This window comes from Thalassophryne amazonica, chromosome 21 (genome assembly GCF_902500255.1).
Source record: "Thalassophryne amazonica chromosome 21, fThaAma1.1, whole genome shotgun sequence".
In the NCBI taxonomy this organism is placed as follows: Eukaryota; Metazoa; Chordata; class Actinopteri; order Batrachoidiformes; family Batrachoididae; genus Thalassophryne; species Thalassophryne amazonica.
The window spans coordinates 15,021,006-15,039,027 of record NC_047123.1 but is presented as its reverse complement, the minus strand read 5'-3'; the positions used below and the strand labels follow the sequence as shown (position 1 = coordinate 15,039,027).

At 47.5% G+C, this 18,022-nt stretch overlaps 1 protein-coding gene across 6 annotated transcripts in view; it reads left to right on the top strand.

Annotated features, from left to right (window-relative positions):
• LOC117503122 (disks large-associated protein 2-like) overlaps positions 1-18,022 on the top strand; it is a 425,071-nt gene that overhangs the window by 352,789 nt on the left and 54,260 nt on the right. For 4 of the 6 annotated variants that reach the window (XM_034162291.1, XM_034162296.1, XM_034162293.1 and 1 more), the window contains one exon: positions 8,281-8,639. In XM_034162291.1, coding sequence (XP_034018182.1) covers positions 8,281-8,639 — 359 coding nt within the window. The remainder of the gene's footprint in view (positions 1-8,280; positions 8,640-18,022) is intronic. The other 2 variants (XM_034162297.1, XM_034162292.1) reach the window with 1 other exon arrangement.

The following is an 18,022-nucleotide window of genomic DNA, read 5'->3' as shown; positions in this document are numbered from 1 at the left end:
TCAATCCCATCGTCATGTCTTCCAAAGAGGAAGCAGAGACTGGGGACTCAGAGGCGGACTCATCCATTACCCAGGCCGAAGTCACCGAGGTGGTTAGAAAGCTCCTCGGTGGCAAGGCTCCTGGGGTGGATGAAATCTGTCCTGAGTACCTTAAGTCTCTGGATGTTGTGGGACTGTCTTGGCTGACACGCCTCTGCAACAGCGCATGGCGATCGAGGACAGTGCCTCTGGATTGGCAGACCGGGTTGGTGGTCCCTCTGTTTATGAAGGGGGACCGGAGGGTGTGTTCCAACTATAGGGGGATCACACTCCTCAGCCTCCCCGGTAAGGTCTATTCCAGAGTACTGGAGAGGAGAATTTGACCGATGGTCGAACCTTGGATTCCGGAGGAGCAGTGTGGTTTTCGTCCTGGTCGCGGCACACTGGACCAGCTCTACACACTCCATCAGGTGCTCGAGGGTTCATGGGAGTTCGCCCAACCAGTCCACGTGTTTTGTGGATCTGGAGAAGACGTTTGACCATGTCCCTCGGGGCACGCTGTGGGGGGTGCTCCGGGAGTACGGGGTCCGGGGTCCTTTGCTAAGGGCTATCCGGTCCCTGTACGACCGCAGCAGGAGCTTGGTTCGCATTGCTGGTAGTAAGTCAAACCTGTTTCCAGTGCACGTTGGCCTCCGCCAGGGCTGCCCTTTGTCACCGGTTCTGTTCATTATTTTTATGGACAGAATTTCTAGGTGCAGCCAGGGTGTAGAGGGGGTCTGGTTTGGGAACCACAGAATCTTGTCTCTGCTGTTTGCGGACGATGTGGTTCTGTTGGCTTCATCAAATCAGGACCTTCAGCGTGCACTGGGGCGGTTTGCAGCCGAGTGTGAAGCTTCCAGGATGAGAATCAGCACCTCCAAATCCGAGGCCATGGTTCTCGACCAGAAAAAGGTGCTTTGCCCTCTTCAGGTCGGTGGAGTGTCCTTGCCTCAAGTGGAGGAGTTTAAGTATCTCAGGGTCTTGTTCACGAGTGAGGGACAGATGGAGCGTGAGATCGATAGACGGATCGGTGCAGCATCTGCAGTGATGCGGTCGCTGTATCGGACCGTCGTGGTGAAGAGAGAGCTGGGTAGGGGGGCAAAGCTCTCGATTTACCGATCGATCTACGTTCCAATCCTCACCTATGGTCATGAGATTTGGCTCATGACTGAAAGAACGAGATTGCGAGAACAAGTGGCCGAGATGAGTTTCCTCCGCAGGGTGGCTGGGCGCTCCCTTAGAGATAGGGTGAGGAGCTCAGTCACTCGGAAGGAGCTCGGAGTCGCACCGCTGCTCCTCCACGTCGAAAGGAGTCAGTTGAGGTGGCTCGGGCATCTTTTCCAGATGCCCCCTGGATGCCTCGCTGGAGAGGTGTTCCGGGCACGTCCCATTGGGAGGAGGCCCCAGGGAAGACCCAGGACACGCTGGAGGGACTACATCTCTCAGCTGGCTTGGGAACGCCTTGGGGTTCCCCCGGAGGAGCTGGGTGAGGTGTGTGTGGATCGGGAGGTCTGGGCGGCTTTGCTTGAGCTGCTGCCCCCGCGACCCGACTCCGGATAAAGCGGAAGAAAATGGCTGGATGGATGGATGAAGTACTCTGAAATATGAATACCAGGAAATGGTTTTACTGGGAAATAATAGTGTTTTTCTCATTTCGGGAACCCTAAAGTTTGTTCTGCAAGATATTAAAGTCTTGGAAAAATGCCACACTTGACCCTAATTCAGAGAATAAAAATCATTGAGTTCTCTGTCCCTATATATCTGTCTTTCCATACAAAATTCAGTCTCCGACCAAACCAACTCCCCAGCAAATGGCAAGGAGAGTTGAATTTGCTAGGTGGTTTTCCGGAAAACTAGAGACGGATTATTTGTTTCTGAGGAATCTTCAGATTAGGAGGTTACATTGATCATCTGGTGTAAAAAGATAAATGGTTAAAACATCAAAAAGGAAAGACTGAACTAAAAACTGTGCATTGGGGAGAAAAATGACCTGCTTCAGCCACATGGTCATGCAGAAAATGTCTGATAATATTGATTGGTTTTTCTCTGCTGTCAAAATACTTTTGGGTACATTTTTGAGACACCCTATATATATTAATGGGCAAATTGTATCTTATGCAGATGTTCAAAAATTTAAACTGGAAGGGAAAGGCAATTTTTGGAAATACTTAGAAACAAGACATTGTGTGACCTCCATATTTAAAGAGGGTGGTGAAAATATAATTTTGGAATACATTAACATGCCACAGGAACGCCACACAGCTTCAGTTTTACAGGCTCGTGAACGGTAGCCGAAGTGGTGACTCAGTAAATGTCAAACTTGTATGGCACAATGACCTGAAAACAGAGTTCTCAGATGAAAGATGGTCAGATATGTTGTCAGACAATGGGAAATATGTGAAGGAAGCCAGAAGCAAATGTATACAGTATAAACGTTTACACAATACTATCATACCCCCGTGAGATTACACAGCATGAAACTCATGTCTGATGATTGTTGTTGGAAATGTAAAACTGAGGTAGGAACATATTTACGTTGTCTGTTCTTCAATAATGCCATTTTGGGCCAGAGTAATAAAGGAGTTGAGTGACTGGTCTGCCTTTTACCCCAGAACTTTCCTTATTAGGAGAACAGTCCCAAATGCCCAATGTTTCTAAGAGCGTATTTAGTTTTTATATGATTGGGCTGGTGACGGTATCCAGGATAATCCTGGAAAACCACGGTACCCCCGAGCTGAAAGACTGGATCAGCACAATGGCAGAAACGGTCTCCTATGAATCCATGCTCTACAAACTGAACCCTAATACAGAGGATGAAGACACTGACTGGGATAACTTTTGTAACTACCTAAAAATACACCATATTCCATCAAGAATACATAGACCGCCAGAAAAAGAGGCTAGAACTTGAATGTCTGGATTTATCTCTTCCCAGTTGATTGCAGGAAATGTTTTTTTCTTGCTCAGAATGTTTGTACCTGTAATGTGCACTTGTAAATAGGGATGGGGGTGCACCAGCCAACTGTTTTGATTTTTTAGTTAGTAGTAGGGTCTTTCACACCGGATGCTTTGGAAGCATCAGAGGCATCACGAATCGGTCTAAAATGCATTATTTTCAATGAGACATGTTGCTTTTTAGACGCATCAGAAGCGTTGTGTCAAAAGCTGAGCAAAACCAACGCTTCCGACATGAGCGCGCATTGCCGCTTGTCAACAGGCTGGCGCGGTCAAAGTTCAACCCAATCGAACTTTCACTGCTCTGAACTGTGACGTAGCTTCGCGCTGTCCAATAGGAACTACGTGTCGGGCCAATCAATCAATCAATTTTTCATATAGCGCCAAATCACAACAAACAGTTGCCCCAAGGCGCTTTATATTGTAAGGCAAGGCCATACAATAATTATGTAAAACCCCAACGGTCAAAACGACCCCCTGTGAGCAAGCACTTGGCTACAGTGGGAAGGAAAAACTCCCTTTTAACAGGAAGAAACCTCCAGCAGAACCAGGCTCAGGGAGGGGAAGTCTTCTGCTGGGACTGGTTGGGGCTGAGGGAGAGAACCAGGAAAAAGACATGCTGTGGAGGGGAGCAGAGATCGATCACTAATGATTAAATGCAGAGTGGTGCATACAGAGCAAAAAGAGAAAGAAACAGTGCATCATGGGAACCCCCCAGCAGTCTACGTCTATAGCAGCATAACTAAGGGATGGTTCAGGGTCACCTGATCCAGCCCTAACTATAAGCTTTAGCAAAAAGGAAAGTTTTAAGCCTAATCTTAAAAGTAGAGAGGGTGTCTGTCTCCCTGATCCGAATTGGGAGCTGGTTCCACAGGAGAGGAGCCTGAAAGCTGAAGGCTCTGCCTCCCATTCTACTCTTACAAACCCTAGGAACTACAAGTAAGCCTGCAGTCTGAGAGCGAAGCGCTCTATTGGGGTGATATGGTACTACGAGGTCCCTAAGATAAGATGGGACCTGATTATTCAAAACCTTATAAGTAAGAAGAAGAATTTTAAATTCTATTCTAGAATTAACAGGAAGCCAATGAAGAGAGGCCAATATGGGTGAGATATGCTCTCTCCTTCTAGTCCCTGTCAGTACTCTAGCTGCAGCATTTTGAATTAACTGAAGGCTTTTTAGGGAACTTTTAGGACAACCTGATAATAATGAATTACAATAGTCCAGCCTAGAGGAAATAAATGCATGAATTACTTTTTCAGCATCACTCTGAGACAAGACCTTTCTGATTTTAGAGATATTGCGTAAATGCAAAAAAGCAGTCCTACATATTTGTTTAATATGCGCTTTGAATGACATATCCTGATCAATTTACCAATTGGCCAAAACATGGAAGACTACTGGCAGATCAGTGTAGAAACCACTGATCTATACAAAACAGAAACCTGTCACAGGACTGCTCATTTCATTTAGTTTTTTGAGTTTTTTTTAGCAGATTTTTTTTTAACCTCAAAATTTCTGTTTACTGTAAAAAAAAAAAAAAAAACAAAAAAAAAAAACAAACAAGTTTAGAACACTTGTAATTAAAATAGCATGAATAAATAAATTAAAGGTTTTTTTACAAACCTTTCTTCATCTGTATCTGTTATTTCAGATTTCAGACAAATTTTTTGACAAATAAAATGGCATGGAAATCTGTACATTTTTTTTAAAGTCTGGTAGATTATTCATATCTCATTTCAACCAGAAAAACAGACACTGTAAATAAATACAAATGTTTATTATAAATGCAGCAGGATCTACTTTATCAATGACTGCAGTGTGATTGTAAACTAGGATTTCTGTGACATAAACGTCATGATGAAATATTTTTTTTAATTGAGTAATTTCAACTTGATTGCCTTTAATGTTGTGATCAGGACAGAGTCATTTCTAAAATATGAATTTGACTAGTGATTGTGAACGTTGAAGACACTTTTCTCTTGAGGAGCAGAGATGTTTTCTTCAAACTGGGGTTCATGGTGTTCCGCTCATCACTGGACATTTTTGAAGTGCATTTGTATTTAGGCTGTCTGCACAGCGAATGTTCCTGATTGGGACAAATAAAAATATAAATAAACACTAAACAGTTTATATATTTTTTTTAAAAAGGGAAAAAACATGGAAAAACACCAGAAAAAACAGTTATTTAAAGTTGAGCTTTTGTGGTCCCCAAAAAAGATGTAGCTTTATTGGGTAAAAATAAAAAAAAAGACTGAACCATTTACAAATTCAAGCGTTCACTCAGATCAACTGTGCTAAAAGGCTAAGCTAGCGTTAGCTGATCATTAAACCTTCACAGCAGTGCAGTAAACGTCACGTTTTATTTTTATATTATTGTCACCTTGATGAAGCTGCAGAACTAAGCTTCGTTGGTCAAACTGGGAGTTCACATATATCCAAAAAGTGAGAGATGTCGGACTGAGTGGGTCTGCTCCATCACCCCTGCTGCCTGCCTCGGTCTGCCCAGGGACGAAGCCTGAACCCAGGCTTCTCCATGCGGGTTGGCCCGCTATTGTGGTTCAATTGATATCCCACCAAGTCGTCAATCCTCCCTCGGTTGGCGTCGCTCCGAAAATTAGCTGGAAAAAAGCTTCTCCCAGCAGGGTGATGGGAGAATCGTTCTACTGCTGTTTTTTTAAAGCTTTTTTGTGGTTCCGCCACGCAAATTCAAAGATGGCGATTGCTCGACTTTTTTGGGGGGTTATGGAAACAGCCAGAGTCTGACGTAGCAATCTCCGCCCCCTTGTGGCTTCCGAAGCAAAGCATCTGATGTCACGCATTGAAACGTTAAAGCGTTGGTAGGTGTTGTCTGAAGCTTATAAAGCGCCCGGTGTGAAAGGCCCTTAAGGTTCTAAAAACATTCTGGACTTGCATGCCATTCCAACTCATTATAGAATCTTTGAACAATTTATTACCACCCTTGAAAAATGTTAGCTACCTATTTTATAAACACTACCCAATCTGGAGCCTGTAGATCCCCACAGGCAACGTGTTAGTGTTTTATACTTAATGTGCTTCTCAACCAAATCTTACAGTGGTTTAAATTTTATATCAGGATCAATCATTTGTCATTAATCTGTATCTTCACAACATCCATGAACCTTCTTTTTGTCTTTCTATCCTCCTCCTGCCTTGCGGCCGCATCTTCAGCATTCTTCTCTAGATATACCTCATGTCTGTCCTCTCACTTTGTTTCCAAACTGTATGATCTGCACTGTTGCTCCTTGCTCATTCCTGATCATGACCACCCTCATCATTCACCAAGGAAAATCATGCGATCTTTACCTGCTCCTCCTCCTGTCTTTTTGTCAACACCACAGTCTCTACAGAAGCACAACGCTGTTGATGTCACTGTCTCATTCCTACCGAACTTTCCCTTTCACTCTTGCATATATAGTGCCTTGCAAAAGTAATCACCCTCTTGGGCTTTTACATATTTTAATTTGTTCATACCATTTCAAACAGAAAAAGGAATTCAGACTTCTCTACATTGAAATTTCAGAAATTATCAGCAAATGTCTACAATTTGATATAAACTGAATAAAAACATCAAAGCCAAGATGGTAGGTTGTATAGATAATGGCACACTTTGGTATAACACGCATCATCAGTTTTATTGGCAGTTTTCTTTAGACAAGTCAGAGGATGGATACATGAACATTTCTAAGTCACTGAATATGTCCCCTTCTATCACTCCTGTAAGTTCCACTGATGCATATAGACAAACATTCACATGCTCACTCACACCTACAGTTAATTTCGAGTCACTGATTCACTGAACTTGCATATCTTTGGAAGTGGGAGGAAGCCACAGAACCTGGAAGGAACCCACATGGACACAGAGGGAAATAGATCATAATAACATCTCCAAACACCATAGGCCATGAAGACCCCTGTTTGACCTCTCCCATCAACTTGTCATCACCTTTGCAAAAAAGAAAGGCCTCAGGACTGAGCCTTAATGTAATCCCACCTCCACCTTGGATCACCACCATCATTCCTACTGCACATCTCACTGCTGCCACATTGTCTTCATACATATTCTTCACCACCCTCACATACCGCTCAGCCGCTGATTCTCACTCATCCTCCAACTCTCACCATCTGATCCCTATTGTGCAGAAGTGTGTTAATCACTTCTTGTCACCACTGAAGAGGCGACAATCTCATTAGTAGGGTTTGGTTGCACAGAGAGCATCCCTACGGAGGTGAATGTGTAAAAAACAACTTTGTAAAAAAAACACCTTTTATTATTATACTTGTACAGTAAGCTGCTTACGCCAGCCTGCAGTCCTTTCAGTGGTGCTGCATTCCACTGAGGCATTAAAAGCCGATTGCCGATGATGAGCTCATTCTGTCAGAGCTTCTCAGCTGCAGCCAGAAGATGTGGGAGACGAGAGCCAAGCTTTAATATATTTTCTTGTTTGAAATTCCTTCTCAGTTCCAGTCCCTCAGGTTTTTGAGAACTGCCTGTGCCAGACAGAAGTACCATATTGTACCATACTGTTTATTTAACTTGGCATTTCACTGAACAAAAATGACATATATCCTTCCCCCAACGTGTTGTAAGAAAAGTGGCTGTAAAAGTGATGATTTGTATCAACAGTAATCCCTAGTATATTTACTGTACTTTGTCCAGTGTTTGATGGCCTTTGAAAACAGAGCGAACGTGTATAAATGGCTGTAATTCCTAAGTGGATAATATAATATTTATGTTAAACCCTTTGAATTTGAATGTGGAAAAATGAAACAAGCACATCTTGATTGTTTTCATTTCAACTCTATTGTAGTGGTGTACACTACAAAAATTACCACTGTCCAAATAGTTATGGATTTTACTGTAACTGCATGAAGCAACAGTTTTTTTGTATGGAAAACTTTATTCCATAAAATGATTTGATTCTGTGAAATTTGTACATTTCTTTACTCTGTTATTATGAGGTCCATGTGGATGGATTACCATCAGATTCTCATTCGCACTTGAAAGAGCAATTTTTCCCCCATAATCCTTCATTGCTCAAACACAATAAGCATAGACTTATTACAAAGCTGCTGCTGCTTCTTACATTACTGACATTTCCTTTATTTGCTAAGGGGCCTAATGCCCTATTTCCCATCATGCTTTTCTGTCACACATTGTGTGATACAGTTCTATTGCACTACTTAGCCATTGCCAGCTTTTTCATTCTCATTTTTTTGTTTTATTTTTTATTCTCTTCCTTTGTCTTGCCTTGTGCTCCTTCTTTCATCCTGCTTGTGCTATCCAGCGGTGTCATATACCCCCAGTTACAAGAAGACTCCACCTCCTGTGCCCCCGCGCACCACCACCAAGCCTCTTATCTCTGTGACAGCCCAGAGCAGCACAGAGTCCACCCAAGATGCCTACCAGGAGGGCAGGCATATACGAGGTGGACTGTGGACCACGGATAGCCTTGGGCGTCCCATCTACAGCTCCACAGACAGCCTGGACAGCACCAAGGCGGTTACCATGGTCATGGAGTCAGCAGCAAGCAAGAGGCATGCATCTTTGGGCAGCCACACCTCAGTGCAGACATGTGACAAAGCAGTACTGGTGTCCAAGGCTGAGGAGTACCTCAAAACCCCACGTTCCTCCATTGGGATTCAGGTAACAGCATGCTGATGTCTGAAGTCATGAAGACTCATTATTTCCTTGTTAGTGCAGCAGCTAAGACAATATTTAGAGCAAAATCCTGCAAATGGTGATTCAAGCATCAAATTCGGCACAAATATTCCTTAGACATTACTCTTTTGAAAAAAAAAACGACTAGCCACTTGAATTTTCAATAGGTGGCCAGGTAGGGGTTAATTAAAAAATTACACAGGGGTCAACATTAAAAATGCTCCAATCAAATTGAAAACTACACCACATTATTTGTCTAATCATAATGATTCCAAAAAGGTATAGTTTGGACTATCTGTGACTGAATAATCAGGAGTTATGGAATAGTTTGGAATAGTTTGGACCTTGTGTCATGCTTAGTTATCATGTTACAGGGTAACATATGTCACATGTCATAGTATCCAATGAATGTTGACCTTTTTGGCCTTTACTTTGGAGACCAAGCATTCAACACAGTCAAAACTATTCCATTTATGAATCCTATTAACCGGTTATTTGCATCACTTTTTACCAAAATTAAAGGAACTTTAACTTTTGACCCCTGTACAAACTGAAACTGACCTTTGTCACAATTTTTGCTGTTTTTACCCCATAACTCCTGAACATTCAGTTACAGATAGTCCAAACTATACCTTTTTGGAATCATTATGATCAGACAAAGCATTTTTAATTTTGACCCCTGTGTAATTCTTTAATTGACCCCTACCTGGCCACCTATTGAAAATTCAAGTGGCTGGTCGTTTTTTTTTTTCTTTCTTTTTTTTCAAAAGAGTAATGTCTAAGGAGAATTTGTGCTGACTTTAGTGCTTGTATCACCATTTGCAGGATTGTTTATCTGCTGCAATGTGTGTGTGTGGGGGGGGGGGGGGGGTTTAAGGCAGAATCAGGTTATGTGAGTGCAGAAATAATATATAAAACAATTCAAACTAACAATTAAGTTGATCCAAATTAGCTTCACAAGCAATATTTGCGCTAACATGTTAATTTGGACAACTTTGAGTGTTATCATTTCAAGCAATTTTAATACATATGTCATATGTAGTCCGCTTTTAGTCATGGACTGTTGGGAAAGTGTAGGAACACGGACCCACAACAGGGGGCGCAAATGAACGGACAATGGAATAGGTCAAATAACAACACTTTACTGTTGCGAACGTGCACAACAAACACAACAAATTACAACAATGGACAAAGTTCAATTCACAAAGGTGTCGTGTGGGCAGGCTCGAAGATAGGAGACGCCTCTCCAAAGTAGAACCGGAACCACACGGTTTCCTCCGCCACAGGACCCCGGGAATACTGGAGCCGCCAAGTTCCGAACTCCCAGGTGGCCACTGCCTCCGCGTGTCGGACCTGGTACTGCTGGCGAAGAACAAGAACACAATTAACGTGGGCGCGTTTGCACCCAGCAACCTGTACGGCAGGGAAGCTACCTCCACCTCTCGTTGGAGAAAAAAGTCTGCAATCACTCACAAAAATCACAAAGGTTACTGTCAAGCAGTCAGCTGAGATTATTACCTTCCAGGTAGAACGATATCTCGGCGATGAGGTGGAGATGCCGTCCTGCTGATATACCCCAGTGATAATTGTCGTCAGCTGTCTCAGGTGATGGGTGACAGCTGTCACCCAGGCTGCTCCTGTGGGGCGGCGGCGCCCTCTGGTGGTGGTGGGCCAGCAGTACCTCCTCTTCAGCGGCCCACACAACAGGACCCCCCCCTCAACGGGCGCCTCCTGGCGCCCGACCGGGCTTGTCCGGGTGGCGACGGTAGAAGTCGGCCAGGAGGGCCGGGTCCAGGATGAAGCTCTTCTTCACCCAGGAGCGTTCTTCGGGACCATACCCCTCCCAGTCCACCAGATATTGAAAGCCCCGGGCCATCCGACGGACGTCCAACAACCGGCGCACTGTCCAAGCCGGCTCGCCATCGATGATCCGGGCAGGAGGTGGTGCCGGACCGGGTGTACAGAGGGGCAAGGTGTGATGGGGCTTGAGCTTCGACACATGAAACACAGGATGGATCCGCAGTGAGGCTGGAAGCTGAAGCCTCACTGCGGCGGGATTGATGACCTTGAGGATTTTAAACGGTCATATGTACCTGTCCTGTAGTTTAGGGGAGGCCACTTGTAGTGGGATGTCCTTTGTGGACAACCACACTTCCTGCCCGGGGCGATACGTAGGGGCCGGGGTCCGCCGCCGGTCTGCATGGGTCTTCGCCCTCATCCGGGCCTTCAACAAAGCAGAACGGGCGGCGCGCCACACCCGACGGCACTTCCGCAGGTGGGCCTGGACCGAGGGCACACCGACCTCCCCCTCAACCACCGGGAACAACGGGGGCTGATACCCCAAACACACCTCAAAGGGGGAGAGGCCGGTGGCTGATGACACTTGACTGTTGTGGGCGTACTCGATCCAGGCCAGATGAGTACTCCAGGCCGCCGGGTGCGCGGCTGTCACACAACGCAGTGTTTGCTCCATTTCTTGATTGGCCCACTCTGCTTGCCCGTTGGTCTGGGGGTGATACCCGGACGAGAGACTGACCGTGGCCCCCAGTTCCCGGCAAAAGCTCCTCCAGACATGCGAGGAGAACTGGGGACCGCGATCGGAGACGATGTCTGATGGTATCCCATGCAGGCGGACGACGTGGTGGGCCAGGAGGTCCGCCGTCTCCTGGGCCGTAGGGAGCTTCGGGAGGGCCACGAAGTGGGCCGCCTTGGAGAATCGGTCCACTATCGTGAGGATCACGGTGTTTCCCTGGGACGGCGGGAGGCCCGTGACAAAATCCAGGCCGATGTGGGACCAGGGGCGATGAGGCACGGGCAGCGGCTGTAGCAGTCCCGGAGCCTTGCGATGGTCGGCCTTGCCCCTGGCACAGGTGGTACAGGCCTGGATATAGTCCCGGACGTCGGCCTCCAGGGACGCCCACCAGAAGCGCTGCCGGACAACCGCCACGGTTCTTCGCACCCCTGGGTGACAGGAGAGCTTAGAGCCATGACAGAAGTCCAGGACTGCAGCCCTTGCATCTGGTGGGACGTAAAGTCTGTTCTTTGGTCCAGTCCCGGGGTCCGGGCTTCATGCCAGGGCCTCCCGGACGGTTCTCTCTACGTCCCAGGTGAGGGTGGCCACGATAGTGGACTCCGGGATGATGGGTTCCGGTGGATCCGACAACTCCGCTTTGACCTCATCTTCGTGTACCCGGGACAAGGCATCCGACTTCTGGTTCTTGGTCCCGGGCCGGTAGATGATGCGGAAGTCAAAACGGCCGAAGAACAGTGACCAGCGGGCTTGCCTGGGATTCAGCCGCTTGGCGGTCCTGATATATTCCAGGTTCCGGTGGTCAGTGAAAACCGTGAATGGCACGGACGTTCCCTCCAACAGGTGTCTCCACTCTTCAAGAGCCTCTTTCACCGCAAGGAGTTCTCGGTTGCCAACGTCATAGTTCCGTTCAGCCGGGGTCAACCTGCGGGAAAAATAGGCACACGGATGAAGGACCTTATCGGTCTTCCCACTCTGGGACAGCACAGCTCCTATCCCTGAGTCCGAGGCATCCACTTCAACCACTAACTGGCGACTAGGATCGGGCTGCACCAGAACGGGTGCAGACGAGAAGCGCCGTTTCAACTCCTTGAACGCGGCATCGCAACGATCCGACCAGGTGAAGGGGACTTTTGGTGAGGTCAGGGCTGTCAGGGGGCTAGCAACCTGGCTGTAGCCCTTAATGAACCTCCTGTAGAAATTCGCAAAGCCGAGGAACTGTTGCAGCTTCCTACGGCTTGTGGGTTGGGGCCAGTCTCTCACCGCTGCAACCTTGGCCGGATCAGGAGCGACGGAGTTGGGGGAGATGATGAACCCCAGGAAGGACAAAGAAGTGCGGTGAAACTCACACTTCTCGCCCTTAACAAACAGCCGGTTCTCCAATAACCGCTGCAGGACCTGACGTACATGTCGGACATGGGTCTCAGGATCCGGAGAAAAGATGAGTATGTCGTCTAAATATACGAAGACGAATCGGTGCAGGAAGTCCCGCAAGACGTCATTAACCAATGCTTGGAACGTCGCGGGAGCATTTGTAAGACCGAACGGCATGACCAGGTACTCAAAATGACCTAACGGGGTGTTAAATGCCGTCTTCCACTCGTCTCCCTTCCGGATCCGAACCAGGTGATACGCATTCCTAAGATCAAGCTTGGTGAATATCTTGGCTCCATGCAGGGGCGTGAACACCGAATCCAACAAGGGTAAGGGGTATCGGTTACGAACCGTGATTTCGTTCAGCCCCCTGTAATCAATGCATGGACGTAATCCGCCATCCTTTTTCCCCACAAAAAAGAAACCCGCACCCATCGGGGAGGTGGAATTCCGGATCAACCCGGCAGCCAAAGAGTCCCGGATGTAGGTCTCCATTGATTCGCGTTCAGGTCGTGAGAGGTTGTACAGCCTGCTGGACGGGAACTCAACGCCTGGAACCAAATCAATGGCACAATCATACGGGCGGTGCGGGGGAAGGGTGAGTGCCAGATCCTTGCTGAACACCTCCGCAAGGTCATGGTACTGCACCGGCACCGTCCCTAGATTGGGCGGGGCTCTGACCTCCTCCCTGGCCTGGGAACCGGGAGGAACCGAGGAACCTAAACATACCCGATGGCAGGTTTCGCTCCACTGGACCACTACCCCGGACGGCCAATCGATCCGGGGATTGTGCTTCAACATCCAGGGAAAACCTAAAATCACACGGGAGGTGGCCGGAGTTACAAAAAACTCGATCTCCTCCCGGTGATTCCCCGACACCACCAGAGTTACTGGTGGTGTCTTGTGGGTGATTGGAGGGAGTAGGGAGCCATCTAGTGCCCGTACCTGCACAGGCGAGGTAAGCGCCACCAGAGGGAACCCTATCTCCCTGGCCCATTTGCTATCAAGCAAATTCCCTTCTGAGCCCGTGTCCACCAGTGCTGGGGCCTTCAGGGTTAAATCCTCATAAAGGATTGTAACTGGGAGTCGTGTGGCGATGTGGGTGTGTCCCACGTGAACGTCTCGGCCCCCCCCTAGCCCAGTGTCTAGGGGCGGGCGTTGGTGTTTAACCGTTCGGGGCAGTCTCGTACCTGATGCTCAATCGAGCCACAAACAAAACACGCTCCGTGGGCCAGCCTCCTTTGTGTGACCGGTGCCCTAAATGTTGCCCTACTCGTGTCCATAGCTTCGTCAGCAGGGGGAGCTGTGATCGCACGGAGCGCAGGGGCCGTGGAGCGTGGGGAGGGCGGAACGCGGTCGGAACCGGAAGGGAGAGGGACGACGCGTGCCTGGCCACGCCCTTCGTCTTGTTCCCGACGGCGCTCATTTAACCGATTGTCTAATCGTATGACAAGATCGATAAGCCCATCCAAATCCCGCGGTTCGTCCTTAGCCACCAGGTGCTCCTTGAGGACCAATGACAGTCCGTTTACGAAGGCGGCGCGGAGGGCAGTGCTATTCCAGCCGGACCTCGCAGCCGCGATGCGGAAGTCGACTGCATAGGCAGCTGCGCTCCGGCGCCCCTGTCTCATTGACAGCAGCACGGCTGAAGCGGTCTCTCCTCTATTAGGGTGATCGAACACTGTTCTGAGCTCCCTCACAAACCCATCATATGTCAGAAGGAGCCGTGAACTTTGCTCCCAGAGCGCTGTAGCCCAAGCGCGTGCCTCACCACGAAGCAGATTTATCACATAAGCTACTTTGCTAGCGTCGGTCGCGTACATGACGGGACGCTGTGCGAAGACGAGCGAACACTGCATAAGGAAATCCGCGCACGTCTCCACACAGCCTCCGTACGGCTCTGGGGGGCTTATGTATGCTTCAGGGGATGGTGGGGGGGGTCGTTGGACAACCAGTGGAACGTCGCTGTCACGCACAGGGTCTACGGGAGGGAGAGCCGCAGCGGCGCCCGGAGGGCGCGCTTCCACCTGCGCGGCGAGAGCCTCCACCCTGCGGTTCAGGAGGGCGTTCTGCTCGGCCATCAAGTCTAACCGAGTCGTGAAAGCGGTGAGGATCCGCTGCAACTCACCGATTACCCCTCCTGCGGACGCCTGTGCGCCTTGTTCTTCCATTGGCCGTTCAACAGCCGGTTGACGCCCCTCGGGATCCATGACGCTGGCCGAGATATCCTGTTGGGAAAGTGTAGGAACACGGACCCACAACAGGGGGCGCAAATGAACGGACAATGGAATAGGTCAAATAACAACACTTTACTGTTGCGAACGTGCACAACAAACACAACAAATTACAACAATGGACAAAGTTCAATTCACAAAGGTGTCGTGTGGGCAGGCTCGAAGATAGGAGACGCCTCTCCAAAGTAGAACCGGAACCACACGGTTTCCTCCGCCACAGGACCCCGGGAATACTGGAGCCGCCAAGTTCCGAACTCCCAGGTGGCCACTGCCTCCGCGTGTCGGACCTGGTACTGCTGGCGAGGAACAAGAACACAATTAACGTGGGCGCGTTTGCACCCAGCAACCTGTACGGCAGGGAAGCTACCTCCACCTCTCGTTGGAGAAAAAAGTCTGCAATCACTCACAAAAATCACAAAGGTTACTGTCAAGCAGTCAGCTGAGATTATTACCTTCCAGGTAGAACGATATCTCGGCGATGAGGTGGAGATGCCGTCCTGCTGATATACCCCAGTGATAATTGTCGTCAGCTGTCTCAGGTGATGGGTGACAGCTGTCACCCAGGCTGCTCCTGTGGGGCGGCGGCGCCCTCTGGTGGTGGTGGGCCAGCAGTACCTCCTCTTCAGCGGCCCACACAACAATGGACTACACTTTTATATGTCACATACACTAAAAGAAGTCTGTGGTAAAAGAAGCTTTGAAGAGATGATGACCAACTTGCTCTGTGTTTTGTTTTTTATGATCCACATCACTAAGAACAGGCAAAAAGGAGTGAGGTTGGTTCCCACAGGGAACCAATATGAACACTGGGAGAATATACAAACTCCACACAGAAAGGACCAGGTAGAAAGCGATCCCATGACCTACTGGCTGCGAGGCAACAGTACCAACAGCTGAGGCACTGTACAAGGTGACAGTGATATCAATACAGCAGAACAGAAATAAATTAGGCCCAACAATCAGTCATTTTTCAGTGCATTACACTGCACACTTTGCATTTATTCCAGGGTAACAGTTGCTACAGTCCCCCCCCCCAAAGAACCCTGGAGGAAGAAAGAAAAAAAAAAAAGGAAAGCAAGGACCAACAGACTGAGCTAAAGATTGTGTATCGATGCTTATAGGGCCCTGTGCTCCCCAATTCAGAATTCTGTTAACGCACATTAACCCTCCTATTTGTGTACTTGCTGAATTTGTCTAATCATAACACACTTAACCGTAACCCGAACTGTAACTGTGGAACATACAGTGCATCCAGAAAGTATTCACAGTGCTTTACTTTTTTCATTTAATTTTATGTTACAGCCTTATTTCAAATTGGATGAAATTCTTTTTTTTTTTCCTCAAAATTCTACACACGATACCCCATAACGGCAATATGAAAAAAGTAGTTTTTTCTGAGATTTTTGTAATTTTTTTACAAATTTCAAATAAAGAAATCACATGTACATAGGTACACTAAAAAATGACTCATTAAATGAACTCAGTTCAATCCATGCACGATAATTTTATTTAATTTAGTTGGGACCACATATATTTATTAGATGGAAATCCTGCTCATAACTGAATTGAGTTCATTCAGTGAGTCAGTTTACTGGATGTATTCACAGCCTTTGCCATGATGCTTAACATTGAGCTCCAACATATCTTGTTTCCACTGATCATCCTTGAGATGTTTCTATGGCTTATTTGGAGTCCACCTGGAGTAAATTCAGTTAATTAGACATGATTTGGAAAGACACACACCTGTCTACATACAAGGTCCCAGAGTTGACAGTGAATGTCAGAGCACAAACCAAGCTTGAAGTCAAAGGAATTGTCTGTAGACCTCTAAGACAGGATTGTCTGGAGTTACAAATCTGGAGAAGGGTACAGAAACATTTCTGCTGCTTTGAAGGTCCCATTGAGCACAGTGGCCTCCATTATCCTTAAATGGAAGAAGTTTGGATCCACCAGGACTCTTCCCAGAACTAATCACTTGTCTAAACTGAGGGCCTTAATCAGAGAGGTGACCAAGAACCAGATGGTCACTCTGTCAGAGCTCCAGCATTCCTTTGTGCAGGGAGGAGAACCTTCCAGAAAGACAACCATCGCTGCAGCAATCCACCAATCAGGCCTGTATGGTAGAGTGGCCAGACGGCAGTCACGCCTTAGTAAAAGGCACATGGAAGCCCACCTGGAGTTTGCTAACAGGCACCTGAAGGACTCTCAGACCATGAGAAACAATTCTCTGGTCTGATGAGACAAAGTTTGAACTCTTTTGCGTGAATGTCAATCAATCAATCAATCAATTTTTTTATATAGCGCCAAATCACAACAAACAGTTGCCCCAAGGCGCTTTATATTGTAAGGCAAGGCCATACAATAATTATGTAAAACCCCAACGGTCAAAACGACCCCCTGTGAGCAAGCACTTGGCTACAGTGGGAAGGAAAAACTCCCTTTTAACAGGAAGAAACCTCCAGCAGAACCAGGCTCAGGGAGGGGCAGTCTTCTGCTGGGACTGGTTGGGGCTGAGGGAGAGAACCAGGAAAAAGACATGCTGTGGAGGGGAGCAGAGATCAATCACTAATGATTAAATGCAGAGTGGTGCATACAGAGCAAAAAGAGAAAGAAACAGTGCATCATGGGAACCCCCCAGCAGTCTACGTCTATAGCAGCATAACTAAGGGATGGTTCAGGGTCACCTGATCCAGCCCTAACTATAAGCTTTAGCAAAAAGGAAGGTTTTAAGCCTAGGTTTTAATGTCAGGCATCACGTTTGGAGGAATCAGGCCAATCCCTACAGTGAAGCATGGTGGTGACAGCATCATGCTGTGGGGATGTTTTTTATCAGCAGGAGACTAGTTAGGATTGAGCGAAAGATGAATTCAGCGATGTACAGAGACATCCTGGATGAAAACCTGTTCCAGAGCGTTCTTGACCTGTGACTGGAGGGATGGTTCTTCTTTCAGCAGGACAATGACCCTAAGCACACAGCCAAGATATCAAAGGAGTGGCTTCAGGACAACTGTGTGAATGTCCTTGAGTGGCGCAGCCAGAGCCCAGACCTGAATCTGATTGAACATCTCTGGAGAGATCTGAAAATGTCTGTGCACCGATACTCCCCATCCAACCTGATGGAGCTTGAGAGGTGCTGCAAAGAGGAATGGACAAAACTGCCCAAAGATAGGTGCACCAAGCTTGTGGCATCATATTCAAGAAGATTTGAGGCTGTAAAAGCTGCTGAAGAT